The sequence below is a fragment of the Silurus aristotelis genome, assembly GCF_946808225.1.
Source record: "Silurus aristotelis genome assembly, chromosome: 2".
Taxonomy (NCBI): domain Eukaryota; kingdom Metazoa; phylum Chordata; class Actinopteri; order Siluriformes; family Siluridae; genus Silurus; species Silurus aristotelis.
The window spans coordinates 19,229,846-19,251,688 of record NC_139575.1 but is presented as its reverse complement, the minus strand read 5'-3'; the positions used below and the strand labels follow the sequence as shown (position 1 = coordinate 19,251,688).

Sequence of the window (21,843 nt, the reverse complement as noted above, 5' to 3'; positions counted from 1 at the left end):
GACAAAGAAAAAAAAAACAATCTTTTAAACACATCTCTTTAATTATCAAATAGATGTACAGTTTTATGTAACAATGTAAACAAACTATTTGATTAAAAACCTTGTGGGGACCACCTGATCGGTAAACCAACGCCTTATCCACTGAGCTATCTCTATGTACTAGTGCATGCAGTCAATAAGCCTAATGAACCAATATGGCTTATTTTCCCTACTTCAACACCATGTAACTCATATTAAAAGTAGACCAAACAAGACATCAAAAAAGACAAAGAAAAAAAACAATCTTTTAAACACATCTCTTTATTTATCAAATAGATGTACAGTTTTATGTAACAAAGTAAACAAACTATTAGATAAAATAAGCAAAATAAAAAATTAACTTTGGCAAAAATGGGGTTTGAACCCACAACCTTGTGGGGACCTCCTGAGCGGTAAACCAACGCCTTACACACTAAACTATCTCTAGGTACTAGTGCAAACCGTCAATAAGCCTAATGAACCAATATGGCTTCTTTTCCATACTTCAACACCATGTAACTCATATTAAAATCTCTAATTTTTTCCATACTTCAACACCATGTAACTCATATTTAAAGTAGGCCAAACAAGTCTTTCAAGCAAGACAAACAAAAAACAATCTTTTGAACACATCTCTTAATTTATCAAATAGATGTACAGTTTTATGTAACAAAGTAAACAAACTATTAGATAAAAAAAGCAAAATAAAAAATTAACCATGGCAACACCGGGGTTTAAACCCACAACCTTGTGGGGACCTGCTAATCGGTAAACCAACGCCTTACCCACTAAACTATCTCTAGGTACTACTGCAAGCAGTCAATAAGCCTAATAAGCCCAATATGGCTTCTTTTCCATACTTTAACACCATGTTACTAATATTTAAAGTAGGCCAAACAAGTCTTTCAAGCAAGACAAAGAAAAAACAATCTTTTAAAAACATCTCTTTAATTATCAAATAGATGTACAGTTTTATGTAACAAAGTAAACAAACTATTAGATAAAAAAAGCTAATTAAAAAATAAACTTTGGTGACAATGGGGTTTGAACCCACAAGCTTGTGGGGACCTGCTGATCAGTAAACGAACACCTAGCCACTGAGCTATCTCTACGTACTATTGCATGCAGTCGATAAGCCTTATGAACCAATATGGCTTCTTTTCCATACTTTAACACCATGTTACTCATATTAAAAGTAGGCCAAGCAAGTCTTTTAAGCAAGACAAAGAAAAAAAAATTTTTTTAAACACATCTCTTTAATTATCAAATAGATGTATAGTTTTATGCAACAATGTAAACAAACTATTTGATTAAAAAAGCGAAATAAAAATTTACCTTGGCCACACCCGGGTTTGAACCCACAACCTTGTGGGGAACTGCTAATCCGTAAACCAACACCTTACCCACTGAGCTATTTCTAGGTCCTAATGCAAGCAGTCAACACCACATAACTCATATTAAAAGTAGGCCAAACAAGTCTTTCAAGCAAGACAAAGAAAAAAGCAATCTTTTAAACACATCTCTTTAATTATCAAATAGATGTCCAGTTTTATATAACAATGTAAACAAACTATTTGATTAAAAAAGCGAAATAAAAACTTTACCTTGGTGCCACCGGGGTTTGAACCCACAACCTTGTGGGGACGTGCTGATCGGTAAACCAACACCTTACCCACTGAGCTATCTCTATGTACTAGTGCAAGCAGTCAATAAGCCTGATGAACCAAAATGGCTTCTTTTCCATACTTTAACACCATGTAACTCATATTAAAAGTAGGCCAAACAAGTCTTTCAAGCAAGACAAAAAAAAACAATCTTTTAAACACATCTCTTAATTTATTAAATAGATGTACAGTTTTATGTAACAAAATAAACAAACTATTAGATAAAAAAAGCAAAATAAAAAATTAACTTTGGCAAAAATGGGGATTGAACCCACAACCTTGTGGGGACCTCCTGATCAGTAAACCAACACCTTACCCACTGAGCTATCTCTAGGTACTAGCGCAAGCAGTCAATAAGCCTAATGAACCAATATGGCTTCTTTTCCATACTTCAACACGATGTAACTCATATTAAAAGTAGGCCAAGCAAGTCTTTCAAGCAAGACAAAGAAAAAAAATTTTTTTTAAACACATCTCTTTAATTATCAAATAGATGTATAGTTTTATGTAACAATGTAAACAAACTATTTGATTAATAAACCGAATTAAAACTTTACCTTGGCGACACCTAGGTTTGAACCCACAACCTTGTGGGGACCTGCTGAACGGTAAACCAACGTCTTACCCACTGAGCTATCTCTAGGTACTAATGCAAGCAGTCAATAAGCCTAATGAACCAATATGGCTTCTTTTCCATACTTCAACACGATGTAACTCATATTAAAAGTAGGCCAAGCAAGTCTTTCAAGCAAGACAAAGAAAAATGTTTTTTTTTAAACACATCTCTTTAATTATCAAATAGATGTATAGTTTTATGTAACAATTTAAACAAACTATTCGATTAATAAACCGAATTAAAACTTTACCTTGGCGACACCGGGGTTTGAACCCACAACCTTGTGGGGACCTGCTGAACGGTAAACCAAAACCTTACCCACTGAGCTATCTCTAGGTACTAGTGTAAGCAGTCAATAAGCCTAATGAACCAATATGGCTTCTTTTCCATACTTCAACACCATGTTACTTATATTTAAAGTAGGCCAAACAAGTCTTTCAAGCAAGACAAAGAAAAAAACAATCTTTTAAACACATCTCCTTATGTATTAAATAGATGTACAGTTTTATGTAACAAAGTAAACAAACCATTAGATAAAAAAAAGCAAAATAAAAAATTAACTTTGGCGAAAATGTGGTTTGAACCCACAACCTTGTGGGGACCTCCTGATCGGTAAACCAACGCCTTACCCACTGAGCTATCTCTAAGTACTAGTGCAAGCAGTCAATAAGCCTAATGAACCAATATGGCTTCTTTTCCATACTTCAACACGATGTAACTCATATTAAAAGTAGGCCAAGCAAGTCTTTCAAGCAAGACAAAGAAAAATTTCTTTTTTAAACACATCTCTTTAATTATCAAATAGATGTATAGTTTTATGTAACAATGTAAACAAACTATTTGATTAATAAACTGAATTTAAACTTTACCTTGGCTACACCGGGGTTTGAACCCACAAACTTGTGGGGACCTGCTGATCGGTAAACCAACACCTTACCCACTGAGCAATCTCTAGGTCCTAATGCAAGCAGTCAATAAGCCTAATGAACCAATTTGGCTTCTTTTCCATACTTCAACACCATGTTACTTATATTTAAAGTAGGCCAAACAAGTCTTTTAAGCAAGACAAAGAAAAAACAATCTTTTAAACACATCTCCTTATTTATTAAATAGATGTACAGTTTTATGTAACAAAGTAAACAAACTATTAGATAAAAAAAGCAAAATAAAAAATTAACTTTGGCGAAAATGGGGTTAGAACCCACAACCTTGTGGGGACCTCCTGATCGGTAAACCAACATCTTACCCACTGAGCTATCTCTAGGTACTAGTGCAAGCAGTCAATAAGCCTAATGAACCAATATGGCTTCTTTTCCATACTTCAACACGATGTAACTCATATTAAAAATAGGCCAAGCAAGTCTTTCAAGCAAGACAAAGATAAAAGCAATCTTTTAAACACATCTCTTAATTTATCAAATAGATGTACAGTTTTATGTAACAAAGTAAACAAACTATTAGATAAAAAAAGCTAAATAAAAAATTAACTTTGGTGAAAATGTGGATTGAACCCACAACCTTGTGGGGGCCTCCTGATCGGTAAACCAACGCCTTACCCACTGAGCTATCTCTAAGTCCTAGTGCTAGCAGTCAATAAGCCTAATAAACCAATATTGCTTCTTTTCCATACTTCAACACCATGTAACTCATATTAAAAGTAGGCCAAACAAGTCTTTCAAGCAAGACAAAGAAAAAAGCAATCTTTTAAACACATCTCTTTAATTATCAAATAGATGTCCAGTTTTATGTAACAATGTAAACAAACTATTAGATTAAAAAAGCGAAATAAAAACTTTACCTTGGTGACAACGGGGTTTGAACCCACAACCTTGTGGGGACCTGCTGAAACCAACACCTTACCCACTGAGCTATCTCTAGGTACTACTGCAAGCAGTCAATAAGCCTTATGAACCAATATGGCTTCTTTTCCATACTTTAACACCATGTTACTAAAATTTAAAGTAGGCCAAACAAGTCTTTCAAGCAAGACAAAGAAAAAACAATCTTTTAAACACATCTCTTAATTTATCAAATAGATGTACAGTTTTATGTAACAAAATAAACAAACTATTAGATAAAAAAAGCAAAATAAAAAATTAACTTTGGCGAAAATGGGGTTTGAACCCACAACCTTGTGGGGACCTCCTGATGGGTAAACCAACCAACACCTTACCTACTGAGCTATCTCTACGTACTATTGTATGCAGTCAATAAGCCTTATGAACCAATATGGCTTCTTTTCCATACTTTAACACCATGTTACTCATATTTAAAGTAGGCCAAACAAGTCTTTCAAGCAAGACAAAGAAAAAACAATCTTTTAAACACATCTCCTTATTTATTAAATAGATGTACAGTTTTATGTAACAAAGTAAACAAACTATTAGATAAAAAAAGCAAAATAAAAAATTAACTTTGGCGAAAATGGGGTTAGAACCCACAACCTTGTGGGGACCTCCTGATCGGTAAACCAACATCTTACCCACTGAGCTATCTCTAGGTACTAGTGCAAGCAGTCAATAAGCCTAATGAACCAATATGGCTTCTTTTCCATACTTCAACACGATGTAACTCATATTAAAAATAGGCCAAGCAAGTCTTTCAAGCAAGACAAAGATAAAAGCAATCTTTTAAACACATCTCTTAATTTATCAAATAGATGTACAGTTTTATGTAACAAAGTAAACAAACTATTAGATAAAAAAAGCTAAATAAAAAATTAACTTTGGTGAAAATGGGGATTGAACCCACAACCTTGTGGGGGCCTCCTGATCGGTAAACCAACGCCTTACCCACTGAGCTATCTCTAAGTCCTAGTGCTAGCAGTCAATAAGCCTAATAAACCAATATTGCTTCTTTTCCATACTTCAACACCATGTAACTCATATTAAAAGTAGGCCAAACAAGTCTTTCAAGCAAGACAAAGAAAAAAGCAATCTTTTAAACAGATCTCTTTAATTATCAAATAGATGTCCAGTTTTATGTAACAATGTAAACAAACTATTAGATTAAAAAAGCGAAATAAAAACTTTACCTTGGTGACAACGGGGTTTGAACCCACAACCTTGTGGGGACCTGCTGATACCAACGCCTTACCCACTGAGCTATCTCTAGGTACTACTGCAAGCAGTCAATAAGCCTTATGAACCAATATGGCTTCTTTTCCATACTTTAACACCATGTTACTAAAATTTAAAGTAGGCCAAACAAGTCTTTCAAGCAAGACAAAGAAAAAACAATCTTTTAAACACATCTCTTAATTTATCAAATAGATGTACAGTTTTATGTAACAAAATAAACAAACTATTAGATAAAAAAAGCAAAATAAAAAATTAACTTTGGCGAAAATGGGGTTTGAACCCACAACCTTGTGGGGACCTCCTGATGGGTAAACCAACCAACACCTTACCTACTGAGCTATCTCTAGGTACTAGTGTAAGCAGGCAATAAGCCTAATGAACCAATATGGCTTCTTTTCCATACTTTAACACCATGTAACTCATATTAAAAGTAGGCCAAAAAAGTATTTCAAGCAAGACAAAGAAAAAAGCAATCTTTTAAACACATCTCTTTAATTATCAAATAGATGTCCAGTTTTATGTAACAATGTAAACAAACTATTTGATTAAAAAAGCGAAATAAAAACTTTACCTTGGTTTGAACCCACAACCTTGTGGGGACCTGCTAATCGGCAAACCAACACCTTACCTACTGAGCTATCTCTACTTTCTATTGCATGCAGTCAATAACCCTTATAAACCAATATGGCTTCTTTTCCATACTTTAACACCATGTTACTCATATTTAAAGTAGGCCAAACAAGTCTTTCAAGCAAGACAAAGAAAAAACAATATTTTAAACACATCTCTTTAATTATCAAATAGATGTACAGTTTTATGTAACAAAGTAAACAAACTATATGATTAAAAAAAGCAAAATAAAAAATTTACTTTGGTGACAATGGCGTTTGAACCCACAACCTAGTAGGAACCTGCTGATCAGTAAACCAACACCTTACCCACTGAGCTATCTCTAGGTACTAGCGTGTGCAGTCAATAAGCCTAATGAACCAATATGGCTTCTTTTCCATACTTCAACACCATGTAACTCATATAAAAGTAGGCCAAACAAGTCTTTCAAGCAAAACAAAGAAAAAGCAATCTTTTAAACACAACTCTTTAATTATCAAATAGATGTCCAGTTTTATGTAACAATGTAAACAAACTATTTGATTAAAAAAGCGAAATAAAAACTTTACCTTGGTTTGAACCCACAACCTTGTGGGGACCTGCTGATCGGTAAACCAACACCTTACACACTGAGCTATCTCTACGTACTATTGCATGCAGTCAATAAGCCTTATGAACCAATATGGCTTCTTTTCCATACTTTAACATCATGTTATTCATATTTAAAATAGGCCAAACGAGTCTTTCAAGCAAGATAAAGAAAAAAGAGATTTTTAAACACATCTCTTTAATTATCAAATAGATGTATAGTTTTATGTAACAATGTAAACAAACTATTAGATAATAAAAGCAAAATAAAAAATTAACCTTGGCGACACCAGGGTTTGAATCCACAACCTTGTGGGGACCTGCTAATCAGTAAACCAACACCTTACCCCCTAAGCTATCGCTAGGTACTAGTGTAAGCAGTCAATAAGCCTAATGAACCAATATGGCTTCTTTTCCATACTTCAACACCATGTAACTCATATTAAAAGTAGACCAAACAAGACATCAAAAAAGACAAAGAAAAAAAACAATCTTTTAAACACATCTCTTTATTTATCAAATAGATGTACAGTTTTATGTAACAAAGTAAACAAACTATTAGATAAAATAAGCAAAATAAAAAATTAACTTTGGCAAAAATGGGGTTTGAACCCACAACCTTGTGGGGACCTCCTGAGCGGTAAACCAACACCTTACACACTAAACTATCTCTAGGTACTAGTGCAAACCGTCAATAAGCCTAATGAACCAATATGGCTTCTTTTCCATACTTCAACACCATGTAACTCATATTAAAATCTCTAATTTTTTCCATACTTCAACACCATGTAACTCATATTTAAAGTAGGCCAAACAAGTCTTTCAAGCAAGACAAACAAAAAACAATCTTTTGAACACATCTCTTAATTTATCAAATAGATGTACAGTTTTATGTAACAAAGTAAACAAACTATTAGATAAAAAAAGCAAAATAAAAAATTAACCTTGGCAACACCGGGGTTTAAACCCACAACCTTGTGGGGACCTGCTGATCGTTAAACCAACGCCTTACCCACTAAACTATCTCTAGGTACTACTGCAAGCAGTCAATAAGCCTAATGAACCAATATGGCTTCTTTTCCATACCTCAACACCATGTAACTCATTAAAAGTAGGCCAAACAAGTCTTTCAAGCAAGACAAGGAAAAAAAATAAATATTTTAAACACATCTCTTTACTTATTAAATAGATGTATAGTTTTATGTAACAAAGTAAACAAACTATTTGATTAAAAAAGCACAATAAAAACTTTACCTTGGCGACACCGGGTATTGAACCCACAACCTTGTGGGGACCTGCTAATCGGTAAACCAACACCTTACCTACTGAGCTATCTCTACGTACTAGTGCATGTAGTCAATAAGCCTTATGAACCAATATGGCTTCTTTTCCATACTTCAACACCATGTAACTCATATTAAAAGTAGGCCAAACAAGTCTTTCAAGCAAGACAAAGAAAAAAGCAATCTTTTAAACACATCTCTTTAATTATCAAATAGATGTCCAGTTTTATGTAACAATGTAAACAAACTATTTGATTAAAAAAGCTAAATAAAAACTTTACCTTGGTGACACCTTGGGTTAAACCCACAACCTTGTGGGGACCTGCTAATCGTTAAACCAACACCTTACCCACTGAGCTATCTCTACGTACTATTGCATGCAGTCAATAAGCCTTATGAACCAATATGGCTTCTTTTCCATACTTTAACACCATGTTACTCATATTTAAAGTAGGCCAAACAAGTCTTTCAAGCAAGACAAAGAAAAAACAATCTTTTAAACACATCTCTTTAATTATCAAATAGATGTACAGTTTTATGTAACAAAGTAAACAAACTATTAGATAAAAAAAGCAAAATAAAAAAAGTAACTTTGGCGACAATGGGGTTTGAACCGACAACCTTGTGGGGACCTGCTGATGAGTAAACCAACACCTTACCCAATGAGCTACATCTAGGTCATAGCGCAAGCAGTCAATAAGCCTAATGAACCAATATGGCTTCTTTTCCATACTTCAACACCATGTAACTCATATTTAAAGTAGGGCAAACAAGTCTTTCAAGGAAGACAAAGAAAAAAAAACCAATCTTTTAAACACATCTCTTTAATTATCAAATAGATGTACAGTTTTATGTAACAATGTAAACAAACTATTTGATTAAAAAACTTGTGGGGACCACCTGATCGGTAAACCAACGCCTTATCCACTGAGCTATCTCTATGTACTAGTGCATGCAGTCAATAAGCCTAATGAACCAATATGGCTTATTTTCCCTACTTCAACACCATGTAACTCATATTAAAAGTAGACCAAACAAGACATCAAAAAAGCCAAAGAAAAAAAACAATCTTTTAAACACATCTCTTTATTTATCAAATAGATGTACAGTTTTATGTAACAAAGTAAACAAACTATTAGATAAAATAAGCAAAATAAAAATTACCTTTGGCAAAAATGGGGTTTGAACCCACAACCTTGTGGGGACCTCCTGAGCGGTAAACCAACGCCTTACACACTAAACTATCTCTAGGTACTAGTGCAAACCGTCAATAAGCCTAATGAACCAATATGGCTTCTTTTCCATACTTCAACACCATGTAACTCATATTAAAATCTCAAATTTTTTCCATACTTCAACACCATGTAACTCATATTTAAAGTAGGCCAAACAAGTCTTTCAAGCAAGACAAACAAAAAACAATCTTTTGAACACATCTCTTAATTTATCAAATAGATGTACAGTTTTATGTAACAAAGTAAACAAACTATTAGATAAAAAAAGCAAAATAAAAAATTAACCTTGGCAACACCGGGGTTTAAACCCACAACCTTGTGGGGACCTGCTGATCGGTAAACCAACGCCTTACCCACTAAACTATCTCTAGGGACTACTGCAAGCAGTCAATAAGCCTAATGAACCAATATGGCTTCTTTTCCATACCTCAACACCATGTAACTCATATTTAAAGTAGGCCAAACAAGTCTTTCAAGCAAGACAAGGAAAAAAATAAAAAATTTTAAACACATCTCTTTAATTATTAAATAGATGTATAGTTTTATGTAACAAAGTAAACAAACTATTTGATTAAAAAAGCACAATAAAAACTTTACCTTGGCGACACCGGGTATTGAACCCACAACCTTGTGGGGACCTGCTAATCGGTAAACCAACACCTTACCTACTGAGCTATCTCTACGTACTAGAGCATGTAGTCAATAAGCCTTATGAACCAATATGGCTTCTTTTCCATACTTCAACACCATGTAACTCATTAAAAGTAGGCCAAACAAGTCTTTCAAGCAAGACAAAGAAAAAAGCAATCTTTTAAACACATCTCTTTAATTATCAAATAGATGTCCAGTTTTATGTAACAATGTAAACAAACTATTTGATTAAAAAAGCTAAATAAAAACTTTACCTTGGTGACACCGGGGGTTAAACCCACAACCTTGTGGGGACCTGCTAATCGGTAAACCAACACCTTACCCACTGAGCTATCTCTACGTACTATTGCATGCAGTCAATAAGCCTTATGAACCAATATGGCTTCTTTTCCATAATTTAACACCATGTTACTCATATTTAAAGTAGGCCAAACAAGTCTTTCAAGCAAGACAAAGAAAAAACAATCTTTTAAACACATCTCTTTAATTATCAAATAGATGTACAGTTTTATGTAACAAAGTAAACAAACTATTAGATAAAAAAAGCAAAATAAAAAAAGTAACTTTGGCAACAATGGGGTTTGAACCCACAACCTTGTGGGGACCTGCTGATGAGTAAACCAACACCTTACCCACTGAGCTATCTCTAGGTCCTAGCGCAAGCAGTCAATAAGCCTAATGAACCAATATGGCTTCTTTTCCATACTTCAACACCATGTAACTCATATTTAAAGTAGGGCAAACAAGTCTTTCAAGGAAGACAAAGAAAAAAAACCCAATATTTTAAACACATCTCTTTAATTATCAAATAGATGTACAGTTTTATGTAACAATGTAAACAAACTATTTGATTAAAAACCTTGTGGGGACTGTCGAGAAATAATTTTAATCAGCCTTATCTAGCGGATGTTATAATCAAACTAACATTAGAACTTATTAGATACAATAGAAGTAGTTTTGATAACACCTATTTAACTATATGTTAATCAAGTCTTTATTTACACCAAGTATAAAATAGTAATAATAAGATATTTACATGTGTGAGTAGGATAGATTCTCTGACTGAATGTTATAAGTGTGTGGAATAGATAAAGAAGGACAGAAAACGACCTTGAGGGAGTTTTAAGCATTTTTATTGGGATAGCAAGGCGGTTGGGCTGCTGCAGCTGCAGGAGACATGAAGGAGTAGCTTGGCCCAAGGCCGGGTGAAGGCACAGGAGCACGTTGGTTTGGCGCAGGAGATGTAGGGGAATAATCATTGGGAGACCAGTGTGAGGGATAGGGAGAAAACGGTGGGGGACAGGAGCCTTCACTGCAGTTGTCATCATAAGCTCGATAGCGGGTAGCAGAGAGATCAGGAGAGGTCTGTGTGCCCATGTCGCGCGTAGCAGTGCTCTGCACTATGCGAGGAGGCAGATAGGGATTCGCTGGAACAGTTAGGCCAGAGAGTTGTTCAAGGAAATGAGCAAGCTCAGCAGCAAGTGAGGAGAGCTGGAACTGGCGGTATTGTCTGCGAAGAAGACCCATTGGAGATATTCCAGAACGTTTGCGTGGCGGAGCTGAGCAAAAGAGACCAACAGAGATAAGATGTTAGACAGGGTAGCATCACGGTGACTGCTAGGTGTAGGCAAAGGATAACACACATTCAAGAGAAAATTCTATATACTATGCAACAATCGGTTCAGAATGCACAATTAAAATATAACCTGGGCACTTGCAGCTATCAAATAAAATAATATAATCAAGCACATGTATACAGACAATCTAATACACTGAGATAACTCAATTCAATAAATGTAGAATAGCAAACAGCATTATAAAAAGAGTAAAGCATAACACTTACCCATTGCAGGTGCAGGAAGACAAAATAGGCCGCAAAAATGGTGTTCACACTTGGAGGACTGAAAACAGCATATGGTTGGATCTAGAAAAATAAGGGCTTTATACTCACTTATTTTTTTTATATAAAATCAAGGAAAAGGCCGAATATAAGGGGAATTGGGAAAAAACAGGAACTCCAAATATGGTGTTGTTTGGAGGAATAAGCACCAAGGTCAAAGATAAGGGGAATTGAAAAAAGAGGGCAAGATCGGAAAATAAGGGGAATTACTCAAGGTGAAGAAATTAGAAAAAATAGAAAGATACGGTGGCTACAGAGTATAAATACAAGCGTGAAACAGACAGTACTTGTACTTCCTCACTTTGGCGTGCTCTATCATTTTGATGTGCTGTTCATTTTGATGTGAGGTACCCATCTTCTATTGAGCTCATTGGAACGTGTATGGAATAAAGAAGTTTGCTTTTACTCATCTGAGACTGAGGATCCTTCATTGGCAGTTTGTGTCTATTATATTTAAGTTTTTCTAGAGTTGGCTGAGCATTATTGGGAATCTTCTGAACAAAAGAATCCACCCTCGATGTGTCGCCTCAGAGACGGGCTCTGAGTTCCGACATATTTAATGGCGCCCAACGTGGGGCCCTGAAGGTCAGCGTAAAGGTCGAAAACCTGAACAGGGGACCGAACATTCTGTGGGCTGCAGCCGCTGACAACAAGATTCAGAGAAAAAGGTAAGCAGACACCTGTTATACTCAAAGTCTGTGATTAGTAACTGTATGCCCATAGGGTTGTCGGCCCCGGGGAGGGTATAGACTGCTGACCTAGGGTCCAAGAACTATTGGGTGGAAAAAATTTAGTGTTGGATGAGAAAAAGCAAACATGAAATAAAGTTGAAAAGGTGGAGAGTCACTGCGTATAAGAGGCGCAGGGTGGGACCCACATGAAATAAAGTTGAAAAGGTGGAGAGTCACTGCGTATAAGAGGCGCAGGGTGGGACCCACATGAAATAAAGTTGAAAAGGTGGAGAGTCACTGCGTATAAGAGGCGCAGGGTGGGACCCACGTAGAACTACGGCTAATTATTTGTACCTTAGTCTGTTAGACTTTCCATATGGTCTAATAGGTTGCAGACTATCAAGACCGAAATCGCGTAGACCCAAAGGTGAAGCCTTGGTGATTCGGGTTCACCAAGGCTTCACCTTTGGGTGAAGCCTTGGTGATTCGGGTTCAAGTCCCGGTGTGAGAAGATAACACTTCTCATATGGTCTAAAAACAGGATAAGATACCATAGGTCTTTATTAGGGGATCCAGATTCGCAACCTGGTGTGGAAAGGGTACATTTAAAAGGTTGTGAGTTGTTAGTATAAGAGTAAAAAGACTCGGAGAGTCACCGTAATGAGTACGGGGTGGGACCCGAGGATATGAAGTGATGGCCATGGGTACATGTACGTTGTGTTAACTGCAGTGTGTAAATATTTTGTTGTCATAGTATTTGTGAAGAGTGTGTTTGTGAAAGCCGGATTGAAGAGTGTATTTCTATGAATGCTTGTGTGCTGTCTGTAGATAAAATTGTGATTATACTTGTATCATTGTCATATCTGTATTATTAATAAAATAGTATGGTATACACACGCACACATTAGAAGTACAGGAGAGCTGCGCGTGGACGAGAGAAGGAGCACAAAAGGAGGGGGCGCGGGCACGCGCATACAGACACGGAGCGCACGAGGGAGGGTGCGCATGCGCATAGGCGCACGGAGCATAGTACACACACACACACACACACACACGCAGCGCGATTGAATAAAGAATAAATAAATAAATAAACAAGTAAATAAAATAAAGGGAATATAGCAAAATAAATGCGTGAACTTGATGGACATAGAGATAGAAACGAACGGACTTAGAACCCATTTTTGGGACGAAAGGACATACAAAGATAGAAACGGTATAGAGAGGAGACAGACAGAGAAGCAGATACAAGACAAATTGTGGGCTATTACACGTTTACATGGTATAGAGGTATTACACCAGATATTTCCAGAGGAAAACTGGTATGAAAAAATAAGAAGCATCTGGAAACCCCAACTGTTAAGCCCAGTATTGCGCACCCTAGTGGAAGCCCCTACACCTAGTAAAGCAGTGATACACCTGTTTGATTTCATAGCAGACCCAAACAGTGAAGACGAAGAACCATTGATAGAATTAAATGCAGAAGTACCTGAACAATCTAATTATTGCTCGGGACTGACAGCAACTGTTGTAGTAGAGCCTAAAGAGGTAGTGTGGGAAAGAGGTGCAGCCACCTCAATTCTAGTTGATAAAATTAATTCGTTAAGTGGACAAAGCCGGAAAAATCCAACACGACCTTGTAAAACAGTAAGACGGATAAACGTCTATCTAAAGTGGTCTGCTCAAAATAGAAACCCAGGCCACCGTAGAGAAGCACACAGAGCGAGACAAGGGTGCATCATGAGTACGGAGGAATCTCCAATCACACCTGTGGATGTGATAATTATAAGGCATAAAGGGGCTGAAAAGGAGATCAAAAAATACATGAAAAAATGGAAAGACCTGACAACTGGGGATTTGCAATGGCCAGAAGAGGGAACATTTAATAAAGAAAAGTGTGATGTAATGAAGACCAGAATAAGAAATTGGGGAGAAATAAAGAAAGAAAAGAAGGAAAAGACAAAACGGAAATTAGACATCATTGAGTGGTTTGAGCATGAGGGGGAAATGCTAAAAGTACACAAGGAAAAGACAGAGAAAGGAACAGGAAGTAAAGAGGGAAAAGGGTCAGAAAAGGCCTCAGCCCCACCATTGGAGGAGTTTGAGGAACAGAAAAAACCACCTCCATATGCTGAAGCAAAGAAGCATGAGGTGATTAGCTTCTACCCAGTACTAAAGAAAGAGTATCATGACATACAACTAGACATAACAGGAGGACGGATTAAAGGGAGGATGGAACTTCCAGCTCCAGACAACAAGATAAACAAGGAAAGAGCAAGACAAACAAATAGAGTGTTATTTCAGACTCCTGATGAAGAGGAGGGGAATGATGAAGAAAACGGCAACGAAGGGAGATATGACTATGAACACGATTATGATCTAGATATTCCACCTGAAGAATGGGAGAGAGAGCGAGAGGAATTGGAACCGCCTGAGTATGACCAGAATCAAAGACATTGCCAGAAAAAGCAGCCACTAAGACATACAAGGGGTGAAAGCACCCCTAAAGTACAAGAAAGACTAAGCAAAGCCACCTCTCTTTCAGACCTCAGAAACAAAAAAGAAAGCAAAGAAGATTCAAACTCAGGAGAAGAATGCAAGGAAGAAGAAGAGTTTATTATTCTGAACCCAGAAAGAGGGAAAAAAGTGCATGTTCACGGAATATTGGAAATGACGCCAAGAATGCCACAGAAAAGTGATCCACTGCACACAGAGGTAAAAACTCTGCAGGAAGAAATGACATTTCATGAAAAAGAAAATGCAGCAAACAGACAAGAACTGGCAGACACCCAAAAGAGGATGGAAAAAATGGAAGAAATCCTAAAAGACACTCAAAGGGAAATGAGCCAGACAAAGGAGATTATAACGAAAGTGACAGGTGAAAATCATCAATTAAAGGTGAAGCTATACCGACACGAAAATGCCCAACTCGAGGCAGAAATACAGAGAGCAGAACAGAAAAGCTCAGAAAAAATGGACCAGTGCCAACAATATCTTGATGAGCTACAACTTCAACTATCAATGAATCAGCCAGAAACCAACGTCAAGGCCGGAAGAAAGGAAAGTCAGAAGAAAATAAGAGAAACAACAACAAACTTTCCACAAGAACACAGAATGACAAGGTCACAAGTACAAAGAAAGAATCATGATGATGAAGAGGAAAGCATGGAAGAAGAAGAAAGGATAAGTACTAAATACCGAAAATCCTTGCAGATGCCAGTCATTATAAAAGGCACAGACTCAGTATACACACCATGGTCATTTATGGATCTTACGGGACTAATAAGCAGACTGCCTAACATATGTGAAGGAGCACAAAGATGGATAACACGCTTTGAAGAACAGACTATGGGACAAATGCTGGCTATGGGAGATATCAAGGCAATTTTGACACAGTCATTGGGAAAAGCTAAAATGATAGAAATATTGGATCAGGCACACCTAGGAGAAGTGGGGAAGGATCAAAAGTATGATCGTTGGACATTTGGAGTGAAAAGAAATGACGTATGGAATGCACTTCGCTCCGCATACCCAACTCAATCTGATTTAACCAAGGTAGAAAACCTAAAAATGGACGAAAAAGAGGGGGCTGTTGCCTTTATTCTTAAATTACAGAAAGCATGGGCCGAAGAGATGGGGTCAGCATGGGATGAGACAACGGCTAACATCACATTGTTCAAAATAATGTTAAAAAGGGCACTTCCAAGTGAAGTACAAGAAAAACTTGAGTCAGTTGTGGGACTTAATGCCTTGCCCTGGGCAGCTTTCCAGGCAAATGTCACACATGCTGTGGAAATGTATAGGAAAAAGAAAGAAGCAAATAAACAGGCAGCAGAAGATTTAATAACATTGCTGCACAAAGCACAGCTTGGAGAGATAACTCGGAGCAAACAAGAAAATCAAGAAAAACGCAAAGAAGAGAAAAGTTCAGCTAAACAAGCAGCAGTCATGATGGTACCAACGAATACACAGAAGGATTCAGCTGGTCAAAACATACCAGATCAGGGAAATCAGCAACTAATGCCCGTGGGACAACCAATGATGGCCTATCCAACATATCAACAATATCCACCACAAAACAGAGGGTGGGGGCAAGGAAGAGGCAGAGGAAGAGGAGGAATGTTTCAACCAAGACCAAGGAATTATCAACCACCGAGAGGAGGAAGATGCTGGAACTGCCAAGATCCCAACCACATGATGAGAGACTGCCCATATCCAATAAGACAACAGCAAGGTAACCAACAACAAAATCAAAGTTGGCAAGACCCCGGAAATTGGGCAGGACCATGGATGGGCCAGAGTCAGCAGAATCAACAGACTCAAGCAAACAAGGTAACATGTGAAGATGCCCAGAGAAGCCAGAGGGGGAGCTGGTACAGTGCCCCACCTCACTGTACCCTGCACAAGAACCAACCATAATGGTGGATGTAAGTAACCAGCTCCAAGCATCGTTTTTGATTGACACAGGAGCAACATTCACAAGCATTGGAAAAGAAGGCTCTAAGCTCCCCCTCTCACGCAAAGCAGTAAAGACAGTAGGCTTCTCGGGTAAAACTCAAACTTTGCATTTTACAGAGCCACAAGACATAACAGTAGAAGGAATCACAATACAAGCACCATTGTTGTATTCCCCTGATACCCCAGCAAATCTATTAGGCAGAGATGTATTATGCAAGCTAGGAGCAAAAATCTTCTGTGGACCTACAGGAGTGTGGGTCGAACTTCCCGAATGCCTAGCTCAACAGTATGTGATGGTGGAAAGAAAAATAGAACAACAGACACTGGATAAAGTCTATTGGCTGGAACTCGATGTGACATCCTCAGAAATTTACAAGCTGTATGACCACTGGAAAACATGGTTCACGAACATGCGTCCAGAATGTGTGGAAACCAGGAAACCATGGCATTGCACAATGAGGTATGATGAGGGGGGACAAGATGAAGAATACGAGACTTTGTGGGGAGAACATGTAGAAGGAAACCAGTATAGTCTCAAAGCAGAAAACGTGATCATTGGTCCCCAAGGAATAGCTGCAACAGTACAGCTACCAGACCACATTGCACAGTGGTATTCAGTCGAGAACTCTGTTCCACATGTCTCCCTAATGATCAGGCAAAATTTTAAATCAAAAGACTTAGGGCCAATGGTCAGAGAAGCAAGTCAGAAAACTGAATGGATACCAATAGGAGAAAATATGAGCGTGTCATTGGACAGGAAATATCTCAAAATAAAACTAACAGCTGAAGACAGTGTGGTAGCTCACACCGTTTTGATCAACAGACAGGTGCAGGTGAGAACGCAAGTAGGACAAATTGGACAATGGCAGCAGAAGGTAGAACAGACTGGACTAGAAAGAGAACAGGTACTGAAACAGATTCCGGAAAAGTTATGGACTAAACATCAGACAGATGTAGGGTTAGTTAAGTCATCAGGGTTGGCGAAAATTCAATTAAAACCCAGTGTGCAGTTACCTTACCAGAAACAGTACCCATTGTCGCAACAAGCGATAGAGGGGATAAGACCAACCATCGAGGGATTAGTTGAAGCAGGAGTCTTAATTCCAACAAACAGCCCTTGCAACACACCCATTTTTCCGGTCAGAAAACCTAATTCAGACAAATGGAGATTGGTCCATGATTTAAGACCAGTAAATCGTGTGGTGGTAGCAGAAAATCCTGTAGTACCTGATCCACACACTTTGTTAACAAACATCCCCGAAGGGACTAAATGGTACACTGTGATTGATTTATGCTCAGCATTTTTTAGTGTACCCTTGCACCCTGAGTCTCAGTTCCTGTTTGCATTTACATATGGGGGAAAACAATACACCTACACGCGTCTGCCACAAGGGTATTGTGAAAGTCCGTCAATTTTTAACCAGGTGTTAGCACGAGATCTGGCAGATCTAGACATTCAAAGCAGTTTACTCCAATATGTGGACGACCTACTAATTTGTAGTCAAACTAAAGAACAGTGCATGAAGGACTCGTTAAAGGTCCTGGAAACCCTAGCTCATAATGGACACAAGGTCAGTAAGGAAAAATTGCAATTCTGCCAACAAAAGGTAGAATATTTGGGTAGAGTGCTCGAAGGCACTACACGCAAAATCTCACCCTCACATGTAGAAACAATTCAGAAAACACCACAACCTCAAACAGTACAACAGATGTTGTCATTCTTGGGTTTAGCTGGTTTTAGTAGACCGTGGATTTGTGATTTTGCATTAAAAACACAACCTCTCAGAGACATGATGAAAGCAGCTGATCAGACAAAATCTAGCGCACGACTGGTCTGGACAGAAGAAGGCAAAAAGGCCTTTGAAATAATCAAAAGTGATCTAAAATCTGCCCCAGCACTAGCCTGTCCAGACTGCACAAAACCATTTCACCTCTATGTCTCAGAAAGGCGAGGTTTTGCGTCAGCCATTTTAGCACAACAGCAACAGAGTATGGGGAAGAAGCCAATTGCATACTATAGCACAGCTCTTGACAATGTGGAAAAAGGCATGCCACCCTGTTACAGAGGATTGGCAGCCGCAGCGTTTGCCTATCAGAAAGCATCAACAATCACGATGGGTCATCCAGTGACCCTGTACACTTCTCATGCATTACATGCTCTGCTGACAAGTCAAAAGTTTGTAATCACAAATGCACGAAGAACAGGGTATGACGTAATTCTGTCTGCACCGGAACTGACAATTGAGAGATGCCTCACAAATAATCCAGCTGATCGAGTAGTCTTGACAGATGAGGGAATTCCCCATGAATGCACTACAGAGGCAGAGAAATTTCTAAAAGCCAGAGATGACCTAGAGAACCAACCATTGCAAGATGCCCAAATTGTCATGTTTGTGGATGGTTCATGCTATCGCTCAAATGATGGCAATAAAGCAGGATATGGCGTGGTCATGCACAATGAGGAAGATGACTCGTTTCGAGTACTAGCTAGTGTAAGTGTGCCACAACCTTGCTCTGCCCAATTGGCAGAAATAAAAGATTTAGCAGCAGCATGTAGACTAGGAGCAGGGGGAAAGTGTACTATTTACACTGATTCAGCCTATGCACATGGGGTATGTCACACATTTGGACCCATCTGGGAACAAAGAGGTTTCCAGAGAGCTGATGGATCATCCATTTTGCATGGTCCCGCAATTTCTGATTTGCTCAAAGCAATGATGCTTCCAAAAGCATTAGCCATCGTGAAATGTAAAGCCCACAAATCTGATGGGGAGATGATTAGTAGAGGTAATGCAGCAGCAGATGAGGCAGCTAAAAAAGCAGCGGTAGGCGAAGACTGTGTGAAAGTGATGATGCAGGAAGGAGAGCATGAGGAAGTAAGAGGGCAGGTAACAGAAGAAGATCTTGGAGAATATCAGGATTTAGCAAGTGGGGAAGAGAAAGAAAAGTGGAAGAAACGGGGTGCAGTACAAGACCCCAACACAGGGTTATGGAGAAGTGTTGATGGAGTGTGGGTGGCACCGCTAGCTCTTCTACCCAGGCTCATTGCTGATTCACATTGGGTAGATCACTGTAATCGTAGGGAGACAATAGACACAATCCGAAGGAATTGGTGGTCGCCATATCTGGCCAGTATGGTGGACAAATTCCTGAGGTCCTGTGAGCTATGTGCAGCACGTAATGTCAGAAAACATTTCACAGCACCAATCAGTCACATTCCTGAACCAAGGGGACCGTTTCGACATTTGATGATGGACTTTGTGGACATGGCAGACAGGAAGGAAGGGAAAAGATATATCTTGGTAGTAATAGATCGTTTTAGTAGATGGGTAGAAGCAACAGCTACTGCCAAGAATGACGCAAAGACTGTGGCTAAGTTTCTGATCAGGGAAGTAATTCCAAGGTTCGGGATACCTGATAAGTTGAGCTCTGACAATGGACCACATTTTGTGAATAATGTGATCAAGGCATTTTCAGAAGCTTTGTGTATCAAGCAAAGAATGGGGTGTGTTTACCATCCACAATCACAGGGAATGGTTGAACGAGCAAATGGGGTGTTGAAGGAGAAAATAGCAAAAATTTGTGCTAGCACAGATTTGAATTGGGTGCAGGCTCTTCCACTGGCATTGATGAAAATGCGCTCTCAAACAAATCGCAATACACACCTGACACCACATGAGCTGCTGACTGGAAGACCCATGCCAGTCGCTTTTACACAAGGACCTTACACAGGCTCCTCACTTGACCAACTTGAAGCAGACATGTCTAGTTATTGCAAACATCTGACGCAAATACACAGAACTTTATATTCACAGGTCTGTGAAGCCACACACGGAGCACATGTTGATGAGCCATTGCAGCAGGTGCAACCAGGTGATTACGTGTACATCAAAGTGTTCAAAAGAAAACACTGGAGTGAGCCACGACGTGAAGGCCCATTCAAGGTGGTATTAGCGACTCCTACCGCAGTCAAGGTCGAAGGTAAGGAACACTGGTATCACCTTAACCATTGTTGCAGAGCTGCAGTGAAAGGACCAAAGTGGAGGAAATCTCAGGCTGAGTTGGCACACTGTGCCCACTCTGACGACTCAGAAAGCGACGACGACAGCGCTGGCCCAGCTCAAGACAGAGGGCCAGCATACAGAACACGTGCCAAAACCAAACAGCCACGACCAGTTGAAGGGGAACCGAAGGCAGGGTGCTCATATCAGGTTGATTCACAACCACAGCACGAGACAATAGATTCTGACAAACTGGAAGAGACTGTTCATAGACTACTAGACAGTGACGAAAACACTCTCATTCCACCTGAACAGTTTGGCACCCTTAATCTACAAGATCTAGTAGACCTAGATATCAATCTACCTGTGGAACCATGATGGAGAGTTCCCCAAAACCCAAACAGACTCACCCCACCAAAAGAGACTGGGCGGTACTTGTCATGGCTTTAGTTGTATGGTTCATTTGCACTTACATTTCCCTTAACCGATATCTACATCATCCAGCAGATGTATCAGTCCCTTTGTCTAACATTTCTCTAAATAACTGCTCTCAGCCCGCAGCATGCCCAGAAAGTCGCAACATGTCCACACACAGATACAAGAGATCTAAACCTCTATGGTCCCTAGATCACCACGCTAAAACCAGTCTCACTTCAGCAGAAACTGCTAGAGTTTCTGTATATTTGGCAAGAAACGTGCTTGCAGACCAATTCCGGTGTGCACTGGGTGTTTTGAATAACACCAAGGTCCTACCATTCTTTCCTGCAACTGCACAACATATATTTGTAACATATACTATATCCCTAGCTCATCCTCGTAACTCAACAGAAACAACAGACACTCCCGAATACGAGATGAGACTTGAGGCTCGAATGACCGACACAGATAAAGGAACAGACATTATAGTGGTCACAGGAGTACCTCTCAGAGTTGTCTCTCGTATGGCAGGCTCCCGCAGTTGTGCTGCTATCACGCTTTTATGGTTCTACGGTTTTCCCCAAGTAGGTCTCCCACATGGCACGTTCGAAAGAACTTCAGTAGAGTCTCTAGTGTATGGGACTGATCTATATAA

At 38.7% G+C, this 21,843-nt stretch overlaps 1 protein-coding gene across 1 annotated transcript in view; it reads left to right on the top strand.

The window, feature by feature from the left end:
* Nucleotides 1-21,151, top strand: part of LOC310737509 (uncharacterized protein) — a gene marked incomplete at its 5' end in the record, with an annotated part of 105,592 nt that extends 84,441 nt beyond the window's left edge. The window contains 2 exons of the mRNA XM_083561858.1: nt 11,133-11,288; nt 20,586-21,151. Of these exons, the coding sequence (XP_083417984.1) occupies nt 11,133-11,288; nt 20,586-21,149 (720 nt within the window). The 3' untranslated portion in view covers nt 21,150-21,151. The remainder of the gene's footprint in view (nt 1-11,132; nt 11,289-20,585) is intronic.
* Between the last annotated feature and the right edge of the window lie 692 nt (nt 21,152-21,843).